Raw genomic sequence first — 18,432 nt, 5'->3', positions numbered from 1 at the left:
AGTAAATCTTTCCAGCTGATGTTAGGCATCCTCCACCTGCTGAATCCACTTCAGCCTCTTCCTGCTCATGTTCCTGTTTAGAGGCACAGTCGGCCTGTAAATGGAGAAAACTGAACACAGGAATATTTGGATTTCCTTCTTTTTCTCTGCTCATGTTCAACTTGTCTGATTCAAGCTGGGAATATTTATTAGAAACAAAGTGAATAATATTATTTTATTATCACGTTGATGCAGCACATGGTTCAGTTAGCTTTGTATAAACACGTGTTAGAAATGTTCTTCAATCAGCTCTTTTTACTCTCATTTCACAGCCACTACTTTTTACTTTTACTTCAGTAAAGAAGTTGAATTAGTACTTGGAGTATTTTTAACAGTAGTACTTCTACTTCAGTACAGACTGTGTGTACTTTTACCACCTGTGTCTGAGACCTCCTTCAGGGTCCACCTGAAGCTCTCAGTCTGCTGTGGAAAAAGGAAATCCAGGTGAGTTTCTCCTGATCACCTGAGGCCGTCATTACTGTGTGAACCCACACACCACTCCTCACTCCTCCACCCGCTGCACACAGTCACTGAGTACAGACCGGCTGATTCCTGTAAAGGGAGAGGCAGGAAGAGGCGGAGCAACAGCTGAAAAACAAGAAGCCCAACGTCATTTTGCAGAAGTGACAGTGTGAGAGAGCAGCAGCAGAGCTGCAGTCGAGTCCTGTTTGTCTCTAAAAGAAGATTCACTGGAGTCCATCAGGTTCCTCTCAGCAACAGTGGTGAGTGCAGCTGATCACACTTCCTGCTTCTACACAAATCTTCACTCTGTTCAGGGCTCTAGAGCACCACCTCATTTCTCAATGGTGCAACTAAAAAAAAATCCTAGGTTTTACTGGTGCGACCAGCCATTCGAGTAAAAGAAAAAGTCTCTGAAAGTGTCCGAGTGGTCACCAACAGACACACATTATGCCCATTTCGTGGTCTAAACCAATCAGAGATAGTCACCTCTGTGATTGGCTGTGGTCCATATGTTCCTGTGTGTGGGCGCATTTGAAAGTGCAGGCGGATAGAGAGAGGTGAGTAGCCTGGGCCTGATGGAAGTGGATGTAGCTGTGGGTAATGAGAAAAGAAAGTGGCTTGACCAGTTCCTCTGGCTAAGATACAGTAACACTGACAACATGATGCACTGCATTTACTGTGGTGAGTGTGGAAAGACCATGGGCAGTCTTGTGCCAAGGTGGGTATCCCTGACAGAATTAGTTTCCCCTGCGTCGCTGGGCAGGGAGAGCGGATCCAACTGACTCCGCCTCCGCTACAACCAACTAGATAAAATACAATTTAGTTTAGTGAAAATGTGAAAAATGAGAGTGACCGTTCAGTTTGTGGGTTACAAAAGTGTTCTGAAGGCAGGACTGTGATGCAGTTTTCTGCCTCGCCACTAGAGGGCGCGGCCGTTTTGTGAGTAATGTTTTGACTGGGATGGAAAATGGTGTTCATGAAGGCAGTGTCAATCACAAGTTATGCTCGGGAGCAGTTTATGTGGGTTCAATGAGAGTGTGCGTCCATAAGACTGGTGAGTTACAGGATATTTCTTGTGTAAGAAGGATAGCCTGTATGTTTTATTGCTCTGGACGTCCTCTGTTTGTACATTTTCTATAAGCTAAGTTATCGCTAAGCTAAGTGGGCTTAGCTAAGCTAAGTTCGCCTAGGCCAAACTGAGTTTGGTTTGAGTTTGTGATTTGATATGTGTATTTGCCTTCTTTAGTTGGCATCATAAGTGAGTGGGGCGCAAGAGTTAAGTGATGGAAAGATGTTTATTTTCTTTGTTGTCAAATATGGTTCAGACTATAAGTAAAAGCCGCCAGCTTAGTATTAGGGCCTATAAGACAAGTATGTGGCTGTAATATGTTATATGGTGATTATTGTTGTCTATAATTTGATTGTAATTTGTGTTCTGTTTTCCATTCTGTTTGTAGAACCACACACACACACATACCCACACCCACACTAAATCTGCCATTAAAGAGCTGAACGATCATCCCCTGTCCTCGTTATTTTCTGGAGGGTCATAGTGGCACTTGACCTGTGCACACCCTGCGATCATCACCGTAGAACTGAACCTCATATCACAAATCATCATAACAAAAAGAATGTGACACATCTATTGTTCTCACGTGTTATCGGATGGGATTATTTCAACAAACAGTTTGACTGATAATTATTTGTATCCTTCTGTAACTGTACAGAACTGTAATGAGCTAAAACCTGATTGTCATTCTAAGAAGTGTTTTTGAAGTGGGTGGCTGTAGCTGAGGTATCAGAGCAGGTCAGCCACTACCCAGAAGGTCGGTCGTTCGATCCCAGGCTGCTCCATTCTGCATGCCAAATAACCTTGAGCAAACTACTAACCACATGTTGCTCTCCGATGCATCCATCGGAGTGTGAATGTGTATGAATCTTAGATAGAGCACTTAGGAGCTTAGAAGAAGTGCTTGTGTGAATGGGTTTGAGTGAGTGAATTAGTTGTATAAAGCGCTTTGAGTGCTCAGGCAGAGTAGAAAAGCGCTATTTAATTCAATTCAATTTTATTTATATTGCGCCAAATCACAACAAAAGTCGCCTCAAGGCGCTTCATAGATACAGAGAAAAACCCAACAATCATATGACCCCCTATGAGCAGCACTTTGGCAACAGTGGGAAGGAAAAACTCCCTTTTAACAGGAAGAAACCTCCGGCAGAACCAGGCTCAGGGAGGGGCGGGGCCATCTGTCAAGTCAAGTCAAGTCAACTTTAATTGTCAATTCTGCCACATGTACAGGACATACAGAGAATAGAAATTGCGTTACTCTCAAACCCTAGTGATTAGAAAAATGCAAATAAAATAATTAAAAAGTAAAAATTTAAATAAATACAATACAATTTTATGTATAACAAAAAAAAATCTATGCAATATACAATATTCAAGTAAGGAGGCATAGTGGTGCAAAATAGGCAAATAGTGCAAATGGAGATTTAGTAGTATCGGTAAGAGATAGTGTAACAACAGAGTCTTATGAGGTAATGGCAGTCCAATGCTCCACAAAGTGACTGGAGCAGGCCAGTGAGTGCGTCAGAGAGGAGTGTGTGTGTTTTGTGTGTGTGTGTGTGTGTGTGTGTGTGTGTGTGTGTGTGTGTGTGTGTGTGACAGAGTTCAGTGAGACCGTGGTGGAGAAGAGGGGAGAGGGGGGCAGAATCGGGAGGGAGTTAAGCTTCCTGACAGCCTGATGGATGAAGCTGTCCTTCAGTCTGCTGGTCCTGCCCATATGGAAAAGATATATATATAAATATTATAAAGTTTGTATCTGTCTTGTGTGAAACTTGTATGAAAAGCATATAAGTGTGAAAACAGATATAAGATCCCTTGAAAAATTATATAATGAAACTTGTATGTTTTGGATACTTACTAAAACAATGTATGAAAGTAATGCGAAAGTGGCCACTTTCATGAGTAAATCATGTAAGCCTTATATGATTTACTCATGAAAGTGGCCACTTTCATGAGTAATCACATATAAGTTTTTACTATTTCTTTTCCGTATGGGTGGCCTGGAGACTCCGCAGTCTCCTCCCCGACGGCAGCAGCTTGAAGAAGCTTTGCATTGGGTGCGTGGGATCAGCCGCTATGCAAAGGGCTTTTTTAGTGAGACGGGTGCTGTAAATGTCCTGGAGGGAGGGGAGGGAGACACCAATGATCCTCTCTGCAGCTCTCACTATGTGTTGGAGGGTTCTATGACAGGACGCATTGCAGGCTCCAAACCACACAGTGATGCAGCTCGACAGGATGCTCTCGATGGTGCCTCTGTAGAAAGTGTGCATGATGGGGGCTGGAGCTCCTGCTCTTCTTAGTTTGCGGAGAAAGAAGAGACGCTGCTGTGATTTCTTGGCCAGTGCTGTGGTGTTGTACGTCCAGGAGAGATCCTCTGTGATGTGCACACCCAAGAACTTGGTGTTGCTCACTCTCTCCACAGACGCTCCGTCAATGGTCAGAGGAGCATGTTGGGTGTGCATTCTCCTGAAGTCCACAACAATCTCCTTCGTCTTCTCCACATTCAGAGAGAGATTGTTGTCAGCACACCACGTGGCCAGGCGTCTCACCTCACTTCTGTAGTCGGTCTCATCCCTGTTGCTAATGAGACCCACCACCGTTGTGTCGTCCGCAAACTTGATGAAGAGGTTGGAGCTGTGTGATGGAGTGCAGTCATGGGTCAGCAGAGTGAAGAGGAGGGGGCTCAGCACACATCCCTGCGGGGCCCCCGTGTTTAAAATGATGGTGCTGGATGTGTTACTGCCGACCCGAACTGCTTGAGGTCTTCCGGTGAGGAAATCCAACAGCCAGTTGCACAGTGAGGTGTTGAGCCCCAGCTGGACCAGTTTTTGAGTGAGCTGTTGGGGGATTATAGTGTTGAATGCTGAACTGAAGTCTATGAACAGCATTCGAACATATGAGTCTTTTTTGTCCAGGTGTGTGAGTGCTGAGTGGAGTGCAGTGGAGATGGCATCATCGGTTGAGCGATAAACTTCATTTCAAAAGACATTTTCCAATTCCACTTTAATAAACGTCATTTCAAAAAACATTTCCCTTACCTGTTCGCTCAGGGATTAACATGTGAATTAGCATTTTGATTAACAACTTCATTTAAAAAATCCTGCTGCTATTCAAATTAGCCACACCACTGCCTCAGAGCCGTAACACCATCCATGGCTGCAGTATGGAACAGATGTGGGTGTGTCCTCATCTCCCAGAGGAGTCCAAATCGTCATCAAACAGCCCTACTGACACAAAAACGTCAAAATATAAACAACCAGACTATCAGCAGTGATTTAACTACTTTAAGACCTCTGTGAAAACCATTTACAGTATATATCACAGAATTTAAGGCCTTTATGATCACAGAGCATACAGAGAAAAGTACTAAAATGAATCAATTTCAGCTTTTGTTTCTCATGATGTATATTGTATTAATAATTACATTTCATTATCTGTCTTTACCCAGAGGTGGGTAGTAACGAGTTACATTTACTCCGTTACATTTACTTGAGTAAGTTTTTGAAAAAAATGTACTTTTAAAGTTCCTTTTTTGCACGATACTTTTTACTTTTACTTGAGTACATTTGTGAAGAAGAAACTGTACTTTTACTCTGCTACATTTGCAAAATTCGACTCGTTACTTTTTTTAAAAAATAATTAGTTTAACACATTAGATAACATGCCGTCAGTGGAGTTTCCGGTAACTCTTTCACCAATCAGATGTGGCCATGCAGTCACATGACCAGTTTGAAACTGTGGCGGGCAGAGCGGCCCAAGCGTTTCAAAGTAGCGGACACACGGAAAGAAGAGCCAGTTGTCTACGCTAGAGCTGAAGAGGATGAACACCCTTGGCCTCATATACTAAGAATGTTTCTCTTAAAAGCAGCACAAAAGAACAGCTATGTCTTCAGCGTCGGTCTTCAGTGAGAGCCAAAACAACAACTTTTCAGCGTGAAACAACTCAACTCGTGTAACCTGAGGAAACGGTAAGTTTTCTCTAAATATCTTTTAGCTGTGGTTTGCTGGATGTCAGTCTGATGTTACAGCAGCTGTGTCGAGCTCGAGCTACGAGTCATATTTTCGGCGCTACGTTGTAGTGAGATAAGGTTGTGGGTGTTTTGTGCAGCTTCAGCTGTCTTTTAACGGCTCGCTGGTTAGCTAGCGTGAGCTATAAGCTAACAGCTAGCCTGGTTAATGACGCTAGAGTTCCACGCACATGCAAACAGCTCGTCTCTACTGCTTTAACTGTTAAAACAGAAGCAATACTGCAGCTGACAGGGTTTATTATGTGAAGCAGCAGCTTGTTTAGTTTAAACAGTCTACATTAAGCTGGGCAAACACTGTGGGATTTTTTTCAGTCACGTTATTCAGCTCCTGCTCAAACTGTACAATTGAATCTCAGGGGTTAGAAGTTCATAGGTCACGATGCAGGTCTCACACTATACGGCCTGATGCTCTGATGCGACCTGAGTGCTCAAACTGTGCGTCCGTAACATGAAGCTTATCATACAAAATCTGTCTCTGGCTCTCCCTCTCTGTCTTTCACTCACACAGACACAATATTTTTTGTGTATGTGTATGGCCAGCTTTTGGAGGCTAGCTCCAAACAAACATCTGCAGCTTGGCAGTGTATACAGCACTATAATGACCAGACCTAATTCTTTTGAAAACCTTACATCTTTCCACAGGTCTCAACTTCATCAGACATCACCTAGACTCAGAGCTGGATGAGGCCAGCACAAACAGCGGCCTAACCGACGAAGATGATGGATCCATGGGGTCAGGAAAGCCAGAAGCAGGGCTGGAGAGGTACCTTTCATGTCCATTCACTGGAGGTGTGGATCTATTGCATGGCGTTCCTCACATCAAGAAGCTGTCGATCAAAGTCAATACAGCTCTCCCTGCATTGCTAAATATGCAGAAATAAATGCAAACCCATACAATTTATGGTAAACTGAGCTGCCTTGTATGAACATATGTTAAAGTTGCCTCATGCTAATGTTTTTACCTGAGGCTGCTGTGCCATTTGGAGCAGAAATGAATATAAAGTTTACAGCATATCTTGTCACTGGAAATTGTTTGCACTGTTTATATATTTATATTATTTACTGCAGGTATTGGTGAAAAAAGCTTTATGTTGTGAAAAAATGAAGTCTGGAAATTAGAATTGTTGTGCCTTATTTTTGTTGATGTTTTTACATTTATTCCTTTTGAAAATACTAAAATTTGTACATTTATTTATTTTTATTTGTCTGATAGCATTTATTTATAAAATAAATCGGACATTTCAAACAGTTACTCACTACTTGAGTAGTCTTTTCGCCAAGTACTTTTTTACTCTTACTTGAGTAACTTTTTTGACGACTACTTTTCACTTTTACTTGAGTAATAATATTTTAAAGTAATGCTACTCTTACTTGAGTACAATTTTTGGATACTCGACCCACCTCTGTCTTTACCACACATCAGGGCTGGACTGGGACAAAAAATCGGCCCAGGCATTTTGACTAGAGACCGGCCCACCAGTTATTATAGGAAAAGCCATAAAGCCTTTGAATGAAAACGAAGGCTGTTGTGACAGTGATGTACACTGTCTTGTTGGTATATGTATGATGTATGATGTACATTTTATATCAGATAAAAACTTTGGATGTAAGATTCAGATAATTACTTATTGGGGCAGGGATAGCTCAGTAGGTAGAGTGGTGGCCCCATGATCGGAAGGGCGGGGGTTCGATTCCCTTGAACAGCTACCCTGAGGTACCCCTGAGCAAGGTACCGTCCCTACACACTGCTCCCCGGGTGCCCAATGGCTTCCCACTGGTTCACTGAGTGAATGGGTTAAATGCAGAGAGGAATTTCCCCACGGGGATCAATAAAGTGCACTTCCTTTCTATTAAAAGCTAGACGTTTTAAATGAGAATAAGAAAGAAAAGTATTTCCCTGTTAATGCCCTGCCTGGCCCCCTGGCAAAACTTTCTAGACACGCCCCTGCACAGTTACCAGCTGTAAGCTACGTAGAAAAGGATCCTGGTGTTATTTGTCTCTCAGAAACAGTTCATAACTTCAACTCATTCATGTCACCTAAAAGGTAAACCTGTTTCTCCATCACAGCTCTGATGATCCAGTAAGGACATCTCCTGGTTTCATCTTCATGTTTCCCTCTCACCACATATCCAAACCGACATCATGACCAGCAGCTTTACAGCTGTGGCTCCAGCAAACATCAGCTGATACTAGAAATTAATATTAAATAAATTCTAACAACAGCTGATCAAGCTTAAACGTGCTGCTGTTGTTTAGCGCGACATCTGCTGGTTTCCTCTTTCTGGCGCAAAGTGAGCGATAAACAAACAAGAGAGAAAAGCTGATCATTGATCAGTTTTCATGATTGAAGTAGAAACAGGAGAGGGAGGGGGGAGAATGAGAGAAGAAGAGGCAGCTGTGCAGCAAAGACACAGAATAACTCCAGCTTTGTGTCTTTTTCTATTCTAGCTGAAGTCCGGGACAAACTGTGTTCCTTCTCAGCTCAATACGAAACGCGTAATATTTTCTCTCAATACGGGACGATTCCATTTTTTCCGGTTGGCAACTCTAATAATTAACCTTATGAATAAAATAAAGTTCACTATCAGTAACATCATAGCACCCACCCAGCTGTATAGAAACTCCGTCATGCTAGCTAGCACGCAGTACGAGTTATTGTAACTGACTAAAAAGTCAGCATAACGAATATAAACTCCACCTAAACTTGGTTTATATCTGACCCAGATAGACTGTATCTCATAACTTCTTACCTGAAGTTCAGTTCACCTGACACTCGGACGGGCGGCCGCCTCGGGTCTCTCCTCCTTCAGCCTCACCCGCTGGCCTCCACCACTTGCTAATGTTACTGAATCTGTGGACGCTCCGCCATAGCCACCACCAAACAACTGAGTTATTTTTACACATCTCCCAGCATCTGGCCAATCCACCACATTTCAGTTTTTACACCGTTACGAAAAAAAAACAAAAAAAACCCATCGGCCCATAAAAACGGAAAATCACCATCGGGTTTCTTCGGGACAGGAACAATGATGGACTCTTTGAAGCATGTGGGGATCACCGACTGAGATAAAGAGATGTTGAATATCTCCGTGAACACAGGAGCTAGCTGGTATGCACAGTCTCTGAGGATACGACCTGGGATGCCGTCTGGTCCTGCTGCTTTCCTGGTGTTCACTCTCTTGAAGGCTCTCCTTACTTCATGCTCGGAGATGACGAGCACGTTTCCGGTGCTGGCAGTATCTTCCTGTCTGCAGCCGTTAGCGCCGCTAGCACTAGCATCGTTGGAGTCCTTAGCTGCAGCCTCGAAGCGAGCATAGAAAGTGTTCAGCTCGTCTGCCAGAGTCACGGCCGCGTTCGTCATACCGGTTGTTGGTGCTTTATAGTCCGTTATTGTCCTTAGTCCCCGCCACAGGCTCCTAGAGTCACTCTGTTGGAGTTGTGACTCTAGTTACCTCCCGTAGCGCTGCTTCGCCTCTTTTAGGGACAGCATCGCTAGCGGTAAGCGTAAAGGAGGTGGGCTTGCTGTTTTAGTTAACAACCGGTGGTGTAACCCTGCCAACATAACAATCAAAGAAAGGATTTGTTGCCCGGACACTGAACTGTGTGCTGTTGGACTCAGGCCGTATTATTTACCCAGGGAATTCTCTCACGTCATCTTGGTGGCTGTTTATGTTCCCCCCTCTGCTAACCCCACAGCTGCATGTGACACTATCCACTCTGCCATAGCTCGGCTACAGACTCAGCACCCGAGTGCCTTTATTGTGATCTCGGGTGACTTCAACCATGTATCACTGGACAATACACTACCAACATTCAAACAATATGTGGACTGTCCCACCAGGGGAGAGAAAACTTTAGACTTACTGTATGCTAACGTCAAGGATGCATACAGCTCCTCCTCCCTCCCCCCACTTGGTAGGTCAGATCATAACCTGATTCACCTCACCCCCCGCTATGTGCCAATTGTGAGGAGGGAACCTGTGACCACCAGGACTGTTAGGAGGTGGTCAGAGGAGGCAATAGCAGAACTACAGGGCTGTTTCGAGGTGACCGACTGGGAAACACTCTGTGAGCCTCACGCCGAGGACATCAATGGGCTTACTGAGTGTATCACAGACTACATAACTTTCTGCACCGACTCCATTGTTCCAGCTCAGACTGTTCATTGTTACCCAAATAACAAGCCGTGGGTGACTAAGGACATCAAAGCCCTCCTCAACAACAAGAAGAGGGCTTTCAGAGGGGGCAACAAAGAGGAGGTGAGGAAGGTCCAGGTGTTACTAAAGGACAAGATCAGAGAGGCTAAGGACAATTACAGGAGGAAGCTGGAGTGGAAACTCCAGCAGAACAGCATGAGAGAGGTGTGGAGGGGCATGAAGACCATCACTGGATTCAGGCCAACCAACAGCAGGGGAGCTGAGGGAGGTGAGAATAGAGCCGACGAGTTGAATCTGTTTTTCAATAGATTCGACACCACAGTGTCTGCTCCCACCCCCACAACCTCACCTGCAGTCAGCCTGGAATCCAGAGCCACACCACTGTGCCAGCCTCTCTCTTCACATGTTGCCTCCTGTGAGATTCCTGACACCCCTCCCCCACCCATCACCTTCACTCAATACCAGGTTGAGATGCAAATGAGGAGACTTCACTCAGGCAAGTCTGCTGGACCAGACGGAGTGAGTCCCCTTGTCCTCAAGGCCTGTGCCCCCCAGCTGTGTGGAGTCTTTCATAAACTGTTTATGCTGAGTCTGAGTCTGCAGAGGGTCCCGGTGATGTGGAAGACATCATGCCTCGTCCCTGTACCAAAGACGCCTCGTCCCAGTGGCCCCCAGGATTACAGGCCCGTGGCACTGACCTCCCACATCATGAAGACCCTGGAAAGGCTCATCCTGGACCAGCTGCGACCCATAGTAAGACCACATCTGGATCCCCTTCAGTTCGCTTATCAGCCTCGTCTCGGAACAGAGGACGCCATCATCTACCTGCTCAATCGTGTCTACACCCATCTGGACCAGCCGGCGAGCACTGTGAGGGTCATGTTTATTGACTTTTCCAGTGCTTTCAACACCATCAGGCCGACCCTCCTGGGTGATAAGTTAGCAGCGATGCAGGTGGATGCTTCTCTGGTGTCCTGGATTGTTGATTACCTGACAGGAAGACCACAATATGTACGTCTCCCACAGTGTGTGTCTGACAAGGTGATTAGCAACACAGGGGCACCACAGGGGACTGTCCTCTCCCCCTTCCTCTTCACCCTCTACACCACAGACTTCAGCCACTGCACAGAGACCTGCCATCTTCAGAAGTTTTCTGATGACTCTGCGGTGGTTGGATGCATCAGCAGGGATGATGAGACAGAGTACCGGGCTGTGGTCGACTCCTTTGTCACGTGGTGTGAGCAGAATCATCTGCAGCTCAACGTGGCAAAGACCAAGGAACTGATCGTGGACTTCAGGAAGACCAGGAAACACTTGACCCCTGTTTCAATCCAGGGGGTCAGTGTTGACATTGTGGAGGACTATAAATACCTTGGAGTACACATTGACAATAAACTGGACTGGGCTAAAAACACCACAGCACTTTACAGGAAGGGCCAGAGTCGTCTCTATTTTTTGAGGCGACTGAGGTCCTTCAACATCTGCCAGAAAATGCTGAGGATTTTCTATGAGTCTGTTGTGGCCAGTGCGATCCTCTATGCTGTTGCATGCTGGGGGAGCAGGCTGAGGGTCGCAGATGCCAACAGACTTAATAAACTAATCCGTAAGGCCAGCAATGTTGTGGGGATGGAGCTGGACTCCCTCAAGGTGGTGTCGGAGAGGCGGATGCTGTCCAAGATAAAGACAATGTTGGATAACACCTCCCACCCACTCCATGACATGTTGGTCAGTCACAGGAGCTCGTTCAGTGAGAGACTGAGATTACCGAAAAGCACCACTGAACGACACAGGAAATCATTCCTGCCTGTGGCCATCTCCCTGTACAACGCATCCACTTAACACACTGTTTGCTGCTAGAACTACACATGTTTCTTTTCCAAATATTTATTTATAAGTGACTTATGTATGTATGTATGTATATATATGTATATATTGTACTATTCTTAGTTAGCGTATTGTCTGTCTTGTCTTAATGTTGGTTTAAAATGGAGCACTGTAACAAAAAATAATTTCCCCCAGGGATCAATAAAGTATTCTGATTCTGATTTACCGCCCTCCGCACGTTATATGACGCGGCTTTGTACGGGTCCATGTCCCCCGTCGTGAGTCCCGTGTTGTAGGCAGCGGTGCGGGATCTCAGAGCGTCGCGGATGGTTTTATCCACCCACGGCTTCTGGTTGGGAAACGTTGTGATAGTCTTTGTCTCCACGGTATCATCCGCTAGTTTCCCCATGAATCCCACAACCGCTTCCGTAAACACGTTGACATCATCATCGGAGCTGTTTCTGAACATGCCCCAGTCTGCGTCATCGAGTGCGTCCTGTAACGCGCTGGACGGCTCAATCAGTGGCCGCGGCCACTGATTGATCCGTCCAGCGCGCGACCTTCCTCTGAACCGGAACTTCCTGTTTCAGCCTTTGTTTGTATTTTGGCATGAGGAAGATGGCGGCGTGATCAGATTTGCCAAACGGAGGGCGGGATTGTGCCTTGTAGCCGTCCTTGACCGTAGTGTAGCAGTGGTCCAGTGTCCTTTCACCCCTGGTGGGGCAGGTGATGTGTTGATAAAAGTTCGGCGCTGCGCGTTTGAGGTTGGCGCTATTAAAGTCCCCCGTCACAATAAGCGCAGCGTCCCGGTGTTGTGTCTGGTGCTGTGTGAGTGCCTCATGCAGCTCGCATAAGGCGGTGGCCGTGTCCGCTTGTGGTGGAATATAAACGGCACTTATAATGACCGATGTAAATTCCCGAGGTAGATAAAAGGGACGACACATGATGGACAGTAGTTCCAGATTTGGTGTGCAGGAGCGTGTGAGAGGAACAACGTTCGCACTGTTGCACCAGTTGTTGTTCACCATTAAACAGGTGGTCAGACTGTGAAAACAGGCACTCAGTCAGATGTTGAGCTCTCCGTTTCGCTGCAGGGTCCCTTCATTCTAAACTTATCCGTGTCGAGCCGAGTGTAAATCCCGAGGCTGAACGGCCTTTGTACAAGCACACACAATTTGTAGCAGGGCGAAGCTATGAGCTAGAAAAATCCAAGCTGGCAGACAGCCTGTGTCTGACCAACCAATCAGAGAGCTCCTTACATCCCACGGTGTGGCTAATTTGAATAGGAGCAGGATTTTTAAAATGAAGTTGTTAATCCAACTGCTAATCCAAATGCTAATCCACATGTTAATTCCTGAGCGAACAGGAGAGGGAAATGGATTTTGAACTGCAGTTTATTAAGGTGCAATTCAAAAAAGGTTTTTTAAATGCAGTTTATTAAAGTGGAATTCGAAAATGTTTTTTGAAATGAAGACTTAAAAAGCATTTTAAAAATCAGTTTATTAAATTTGAATTCAAAAATGAATTTACAAATGCAGGTTTTATTCTACAATTCATTAATTAAGCACAGAATTTTTTATTTCGATGCGCGTGGCTCTTGTGGTCCTTCATAGACCTTGAGCGGCCAATCACCTGCGGTCCTGCGTCCTGCACGACCGGTTCGGGCCAGTCTGGCGTCTGCAGACTGCTGCCTCCACCCCCTGGCTCGGCCTTTGCGTCTACGAAGCCCTGACTAGGGTGCGTTGTCATTGACTCCCGGCATCTTCACGGCAGTTCGGTTGCACTGTCTGCTCACTGGTTGTCTTACAGAGTTACCCCGTACATATGGAATATGTAACGGTGTGGAGAGATAGTCTCTCACTAAGAGAACCAAGGTTACACCGTAACTGTGCGATACAGCTGTCTTCATTAAAGATGAGTTCAGATCAAAAATGATGAACTGCATTAATGCTTTTTCTGAAGTATCAGGTCTGACTTTAAACATAAAATGTGTCCTGTTCAGATAGGCTTGTGTCCATAAAGAAATCAAAGGTATTCCTGTCAAACAACAAGTGACTTATTTGGGAATGTCAGTCTCAGAGGGTTATCTCTCATTTTTAACATTTAATTCCAAAAATGACAAATATAGATTTGATCTGTGGCTCCTGAGCGATCAATCACTGAAAGGTAGAATCCTTTTATCTAAAACAGAGGACTTATCTCACTTAGTGTATCCTGTAAAAGTCATAGATGTTCCTAAATCATTCAAAAAACAGTCGATGCTGCACTTTATAACTTTGTGTGGAAAAATAAATCTCAGTATTTAAACAGATGTTTACTAAATCATCCTGATAATCAAGGGTTTAAATAGGTTAAAGTTCCATACATCAGCTTAGATATTCAAGGTAAACTGGATCAAACATGTCATCAGACACAAACATAGATGATGGTGGCTTTATCAAAGGCTTCTTCTCTACAAGCATAAATCTTTGATTTGGACAAACAAATGTTTTAAAGACAAAAATAAATCAATGTTTTATGAGAAATGGATCCAGAATAATATTAATGATGTATCGCATCAAGTGAATGGAAAAGGTCATCTTCTTCCTTATCCTGAGTTTGTGACTAAACTTAAAGAAACCTAAAACTTCTTAAAACTTATAGAAGTCTGTTCGCTTTTCTTTCCAAGCTTCTTAGACTATTGATGCTTGTTTCTCTCTTTTAAAAGATGAAATTTAAATTGAATTTTGAATGAAATGTGTTTCTTTTCTTTCTCCCTCAGAGTGCAGACATGTCTGCTGCCGGCAATCTGCGATCTGAAGATCAGTTTCTGTGCTCCATCTGTCTGGATGTGTTCACTGATCCAGTCTCTACACCATGTGGACACAACTTCTGCAAAACCTGCATCAGTCTGCACTGGGACATGAATCAGAGCTGTAAGTGTCCCATGTGTAATGAGACTTTCAACATTAGACCTCAGCTGAGGGTCAACACCTTCATCTCTGAGGTGGTTGCTCAGTTCAGACGTGAAGCTCAGCAGAAAGCCAGCAGCAGCAGCTCAGAGCAACAAGCTGCCAAACCAGGAGAAGTTCCCTGTGACTTCTGCACTGGAACCAGACTGAAGGCCCTGAAGTCCTGCCTGGTGTGTCAGACCTCCTACTGTCAGACTCACCTGGAGCCTCATCAGAAAAAGGAAGCTCTGAAAAGACATCAGCTGATTGATGTTGTGGAGAACCTGGAAGGCAGGATGTGCACGAAGCACGATAAACTCCTGGAGCTGTTCTGTAAGACCGACCAGACATGTGTCTGCACGCTCTGCTCTGTTTTAGACCACAAGAACCACGAGTTTGTTCCTCTGAGAGAAGAATATGAAGGAAAGAAGGCAGAGCTGGAGAAGACAGAGGCTGAGATTCAGCAGATGATCCAGAAGAGGCGACTGAAGATTCAGGAGATCACAGAGTCGGTGAAGATGAGTAAAGATGCTGCAGACAGACAGAAAGCAGAAGGTGTTCAGGTCTTCACGGCTCTGAAGGAGTCTGTTGAGAGACGCCTGAAAAAGTTCATAAAGGAGATCGAAGACAAACAGGAAGCTACAGAGAAACAGGCTGAAGGTCTCATCAAAGATCTGGAACAGGAAATCTCTGAGCTGATGGAGAGAAGCTCTGAGGTGGAGCAGCTCTCACGCTCTGAAGACCACCTCCACCTCCTCCAAAGCTTCTCCTCCCTGAAAGCTCCACCCAGCAAGGACTGGACAGAGGTCAGAGTTCATCCACCATCATATGAGGGGACTGTGGTGAGAGCTGTGGCTCAGCTGGACGAGACAGTCTGGAAATATATGAATGACTTGTTTGAGGCTGAGCTGCAGAGGGTCCAACAGTATGCAGTGGATGTGACTCTGGATCCTGATACAGCACAAACTAATCTAATCCTGTCTGATGATGGAAAACAAGTGTACTGTGGTGATGTGAGGAAGAACCTTCCAGACAACTCAGAGAGATTTTCTTACTGTCCTATTGTTTTAGGAGAGCAGAGTTTCTCTTTAGGCAGATTTTACTTTGAGGTTCAGGTTAAAGGAAAGACTAAATGGGATTTAGGAGTGGCCAGAGAGTCGATCAACAGGAAGGGAGACATCACACTGAGTCCTCAGAATGGTTTCTGGACTGTAGTGCTGAGAAATGGAAATGAGTACATAGCATGTGCTGACCCTCCAGTCCGTCTCTTTCTTCTTCCTGGTCCTGAGAAGGTGGGGGTGTTTGTGGATTATGAGGAGGGTCTGGTCTCTTTTTATGATGTAGGTGCTGCAGCTCTGATGTACTCCTTTACTGGCTGCTCCTTCACTCACAAACTCCACCCATTCTTCTGTCCAAGTCTAAGTTATTGTGGTAAAAACTCTGCACCTCTGATCATCTGTCCTGTCAATCAAACGACATCAACGACTGATTTTATTTGATGAATGATTGATTTTTATTGAAGGGAAGAAATTAACATATTGAGTGTAAATACTCTACAGTGTCTGAATTGACCTAGCTAGAAGTCTGACTAGCTATCCAAACAGCTAAACATGAACCCAGAAACTCCAAAAAGTAGATGAGCTCTTAAGAAGTTTACTGGTTCTTTCATTTTCTGAAACTGCAACAATAAAGGGAATGTGCATTTTCTGTGCTCAGAAAGTGAGGACAGTGAGCTTTATTGTAAAGTAAAAAACATTGACTATGATCATATAAATGCACACAAACACATCTCTACACACATATGCAAATGCATTATATTGCCTGAAAAAAATTGGGCTAACTGCGCAGTGTTGCCTTGAGGCAACGAATGAAAATGAACAGTTTTATTGTATAAGTAAATTTTAAAAAGTAGAACAAACAATCAAATATGCTTCTTAACATATTCATGCACATACAAGTATATTTTAATATACATTTATTTCACTATAAACATGTAAAATAGTGATCTTTATCTTGCCTCCTAATGGAGATGTCTCTCATGTAGTGCAGCTTGCAGAAAGGGGTCCTTCCCCCCCCCCCAAAAAAAAAAATGAAAGTCACCCCACCTTCAACTCATCATTTTTATTGGAAAGAGATGTGTCTGGTTGCATTATTTGACAAAAAAAAAAGTGTCTTTTTTTGAAGGGCCAGTGTAAGGCATGAAAATGTGGTTTGTTGCCTCAGGGCAATGCTATGCTGTAGAGGGTTAAGTTATTTAGCCAGACTGAAACTGTGCAGAACAGGAAGCTTTGTGCAGAGTTGCACAGGACATCGCCTATTTTTATGCTGCTAAGAGAGAATAACAGGAAACAGCTTGGGGTGAAAGAGTGTTGAGACTGTAAGTGAGGTGCCTTAGAGGGGGGAAGTTAGCTGTGTATTTCCTCTTTTAGATCTACCAGACTGCACTTTGGGTGGTGTCGGGTGGATCTACCACATATGTGCTTAATAAATATTTGTTTTTGACGGGACCTGCTCTGAATATTGGTTATTTATTCTCAGCACATCAAAATGAATCGGAAAAGGCACTTGGCCGGAGGTGGTGCTGGTTGACTCGACTCCATTTTGACTGCACACAAAGTAAACTGCACACTTTAATTGTGAAGCAGAAACGCTGAAATCGGAGAAATAAAACATACGAGGGGAACGATAATGAAGACAAGATTTACTCTTGCTGTCCTGTGAACAGGATCGGCGTAGTGTTAATTGTTTGCTGTTTTCGCGATCACGTCACGCATGAGAATATCACCAGGTAAACTCACGACATTTTAAAACATTTTGCTGTTCAACAGCATGAAGACTGACGGAGTGTGTTTGAGGTAACCTCACAAGTGTCACAGATGACACATTTGGTGTTTATTTGCTGTTTTGTCGGTAGCGGCTCCTGAAAAGCAAGTCTACCACACATCTGTTCGACCAACGCCAGTTAATCTGCAACACCAGTTAATCTGGAACACCGGCTTCTTCGCTGTTCCGCTGCGTGTTGTTGTTTTCGTGACGTATCTTCCATCGACCAGACGATTGGTCGTCTACAGTGGGATTCAGCGTTCCTATCGGCCCAAGTCTACAGTGTCTACACTCACCGTAGATTCCGGGCCAATAATCTGGGTCCAAATCTCCGTCTCCATGAAAAGATGCAGTGCTTGAAATGTTTGATGGATGTTACCGTGTGAAAGCTTCAGTAAGAAAACCTACAGACAAAGAAGCCCCAAGAAACATCAGCCGTCTTCTTCAGGTCCTAAAGTCAAACAAACACTGCTGCGTCACTGAGAGTTACAAACTGACTAAATTCTTTCATCTGTAATAAAAAGATCAGCGTTGCTGCTTTACCAGGTGTAACTATTAAGTTTAACATCCAGGCATCCATGAAAACAGAATTTGTTGCATTTAACAGAGTTAGAAGTTAGAAGAAGCTAAACATGATATGTAATTTTCTGACTGAGAAATTTCTGAAAAAACTCAAACGTACAGCACTGCTATCAAATGAAGACAGAAAACTAAACAGCAGTGACATTGGTAGGGTTACTGAAGCTAGCTGGTATATAATGATGTGCTATGTGATCGCAAGCATAACAGCATAACACAAACACAGTGAAGCTGGAGGATCAATGCTAACTTTTTTCTACTTGATAAAAGTTTACATGAGGGTTCCTGATGGTTAGAGACAAATGCAATCGCATGGCAGGATGCTGTAAACCAGGGGACTCAAACTTGCAGCCCACTTCACCTCTACTTGCGGCCCACATTTTGATGTGAAGAAATATTTTACAAAGTTATTATTCAAAAAATGATTTAATATGAAGGCAATATGAGCAGAGTGTTAGGCAGGCATAGCCCTTTCAGACTGTAGCCTCATGGGTGGTGTAGTCCTTGCTCCAGGAAGAACATG

At 44.3% G+C, this 18,432-nt stretch overlaps 1 protein-coding gene across 3 annotated transcripts; it reads left to right on the top strand.

Moving 5' to 3' along the window:
* The first annotated feature begins 354 nt into the window (after positions 1 to 354).
* On the top strand, positions 355 to 17,014 carry LOC113018366 (E3 ubiquitin-protein ligase TRIM21-like). 3 transcript variants are annotated; one of them, XM_026161429.1, is made up of 3 exons: positions 355 to 483; positions 567 to 761; positions 14,339 to 17,014. In XM_026161429.1, exon 3 carries the CDS (start codon positions 14,348 to 14,350, stop codon positions 16,004 to 16,006), a length of 1,659 nt encoding a protein of 552 aa, XP_026017214.1. In that variant the 5' UTR covers positions 355 to 483; positions 567 to 761; positions 14,339 to 14,347; the 3' UTR covers positions 16,007 to 17,014. The 3 variants fall into 3 exon arrangements, with proteins under 3 accessions (XP_026017214.1, XP_026017213.1, XP_026017215.1); XM_026161428.1 differs by having other exon boundaries at positions 355 to 761; XM_026161430.1 differs by lacking the exons at positions 355 to 483; positions 567 to 761 and adding an exon at positions 1,418 to 1,555.
* Positions 17,015 to 18,432: the final 1,418 nt, after the last annotated feature.

Source organism: Astatotilapia calliptera, unplaced genomic scaffold (genome assembly GCF_900246225.1).
Source record: "Astatotilapia calliptera unplaced genomic scaffold, fAstCal1.2 U_scaffold_7, whole genome shotgun sequence".
Lineage (NCBI taxonomy): Eukaryota > Metazoa > Chordata > Actinopteri > Cichliformes > Cichlidae > Astatotilapia > Astatotilapia calliptera.
This window is presented reverse-complemented; position numbering and strand designations above follow the sequence as displayed.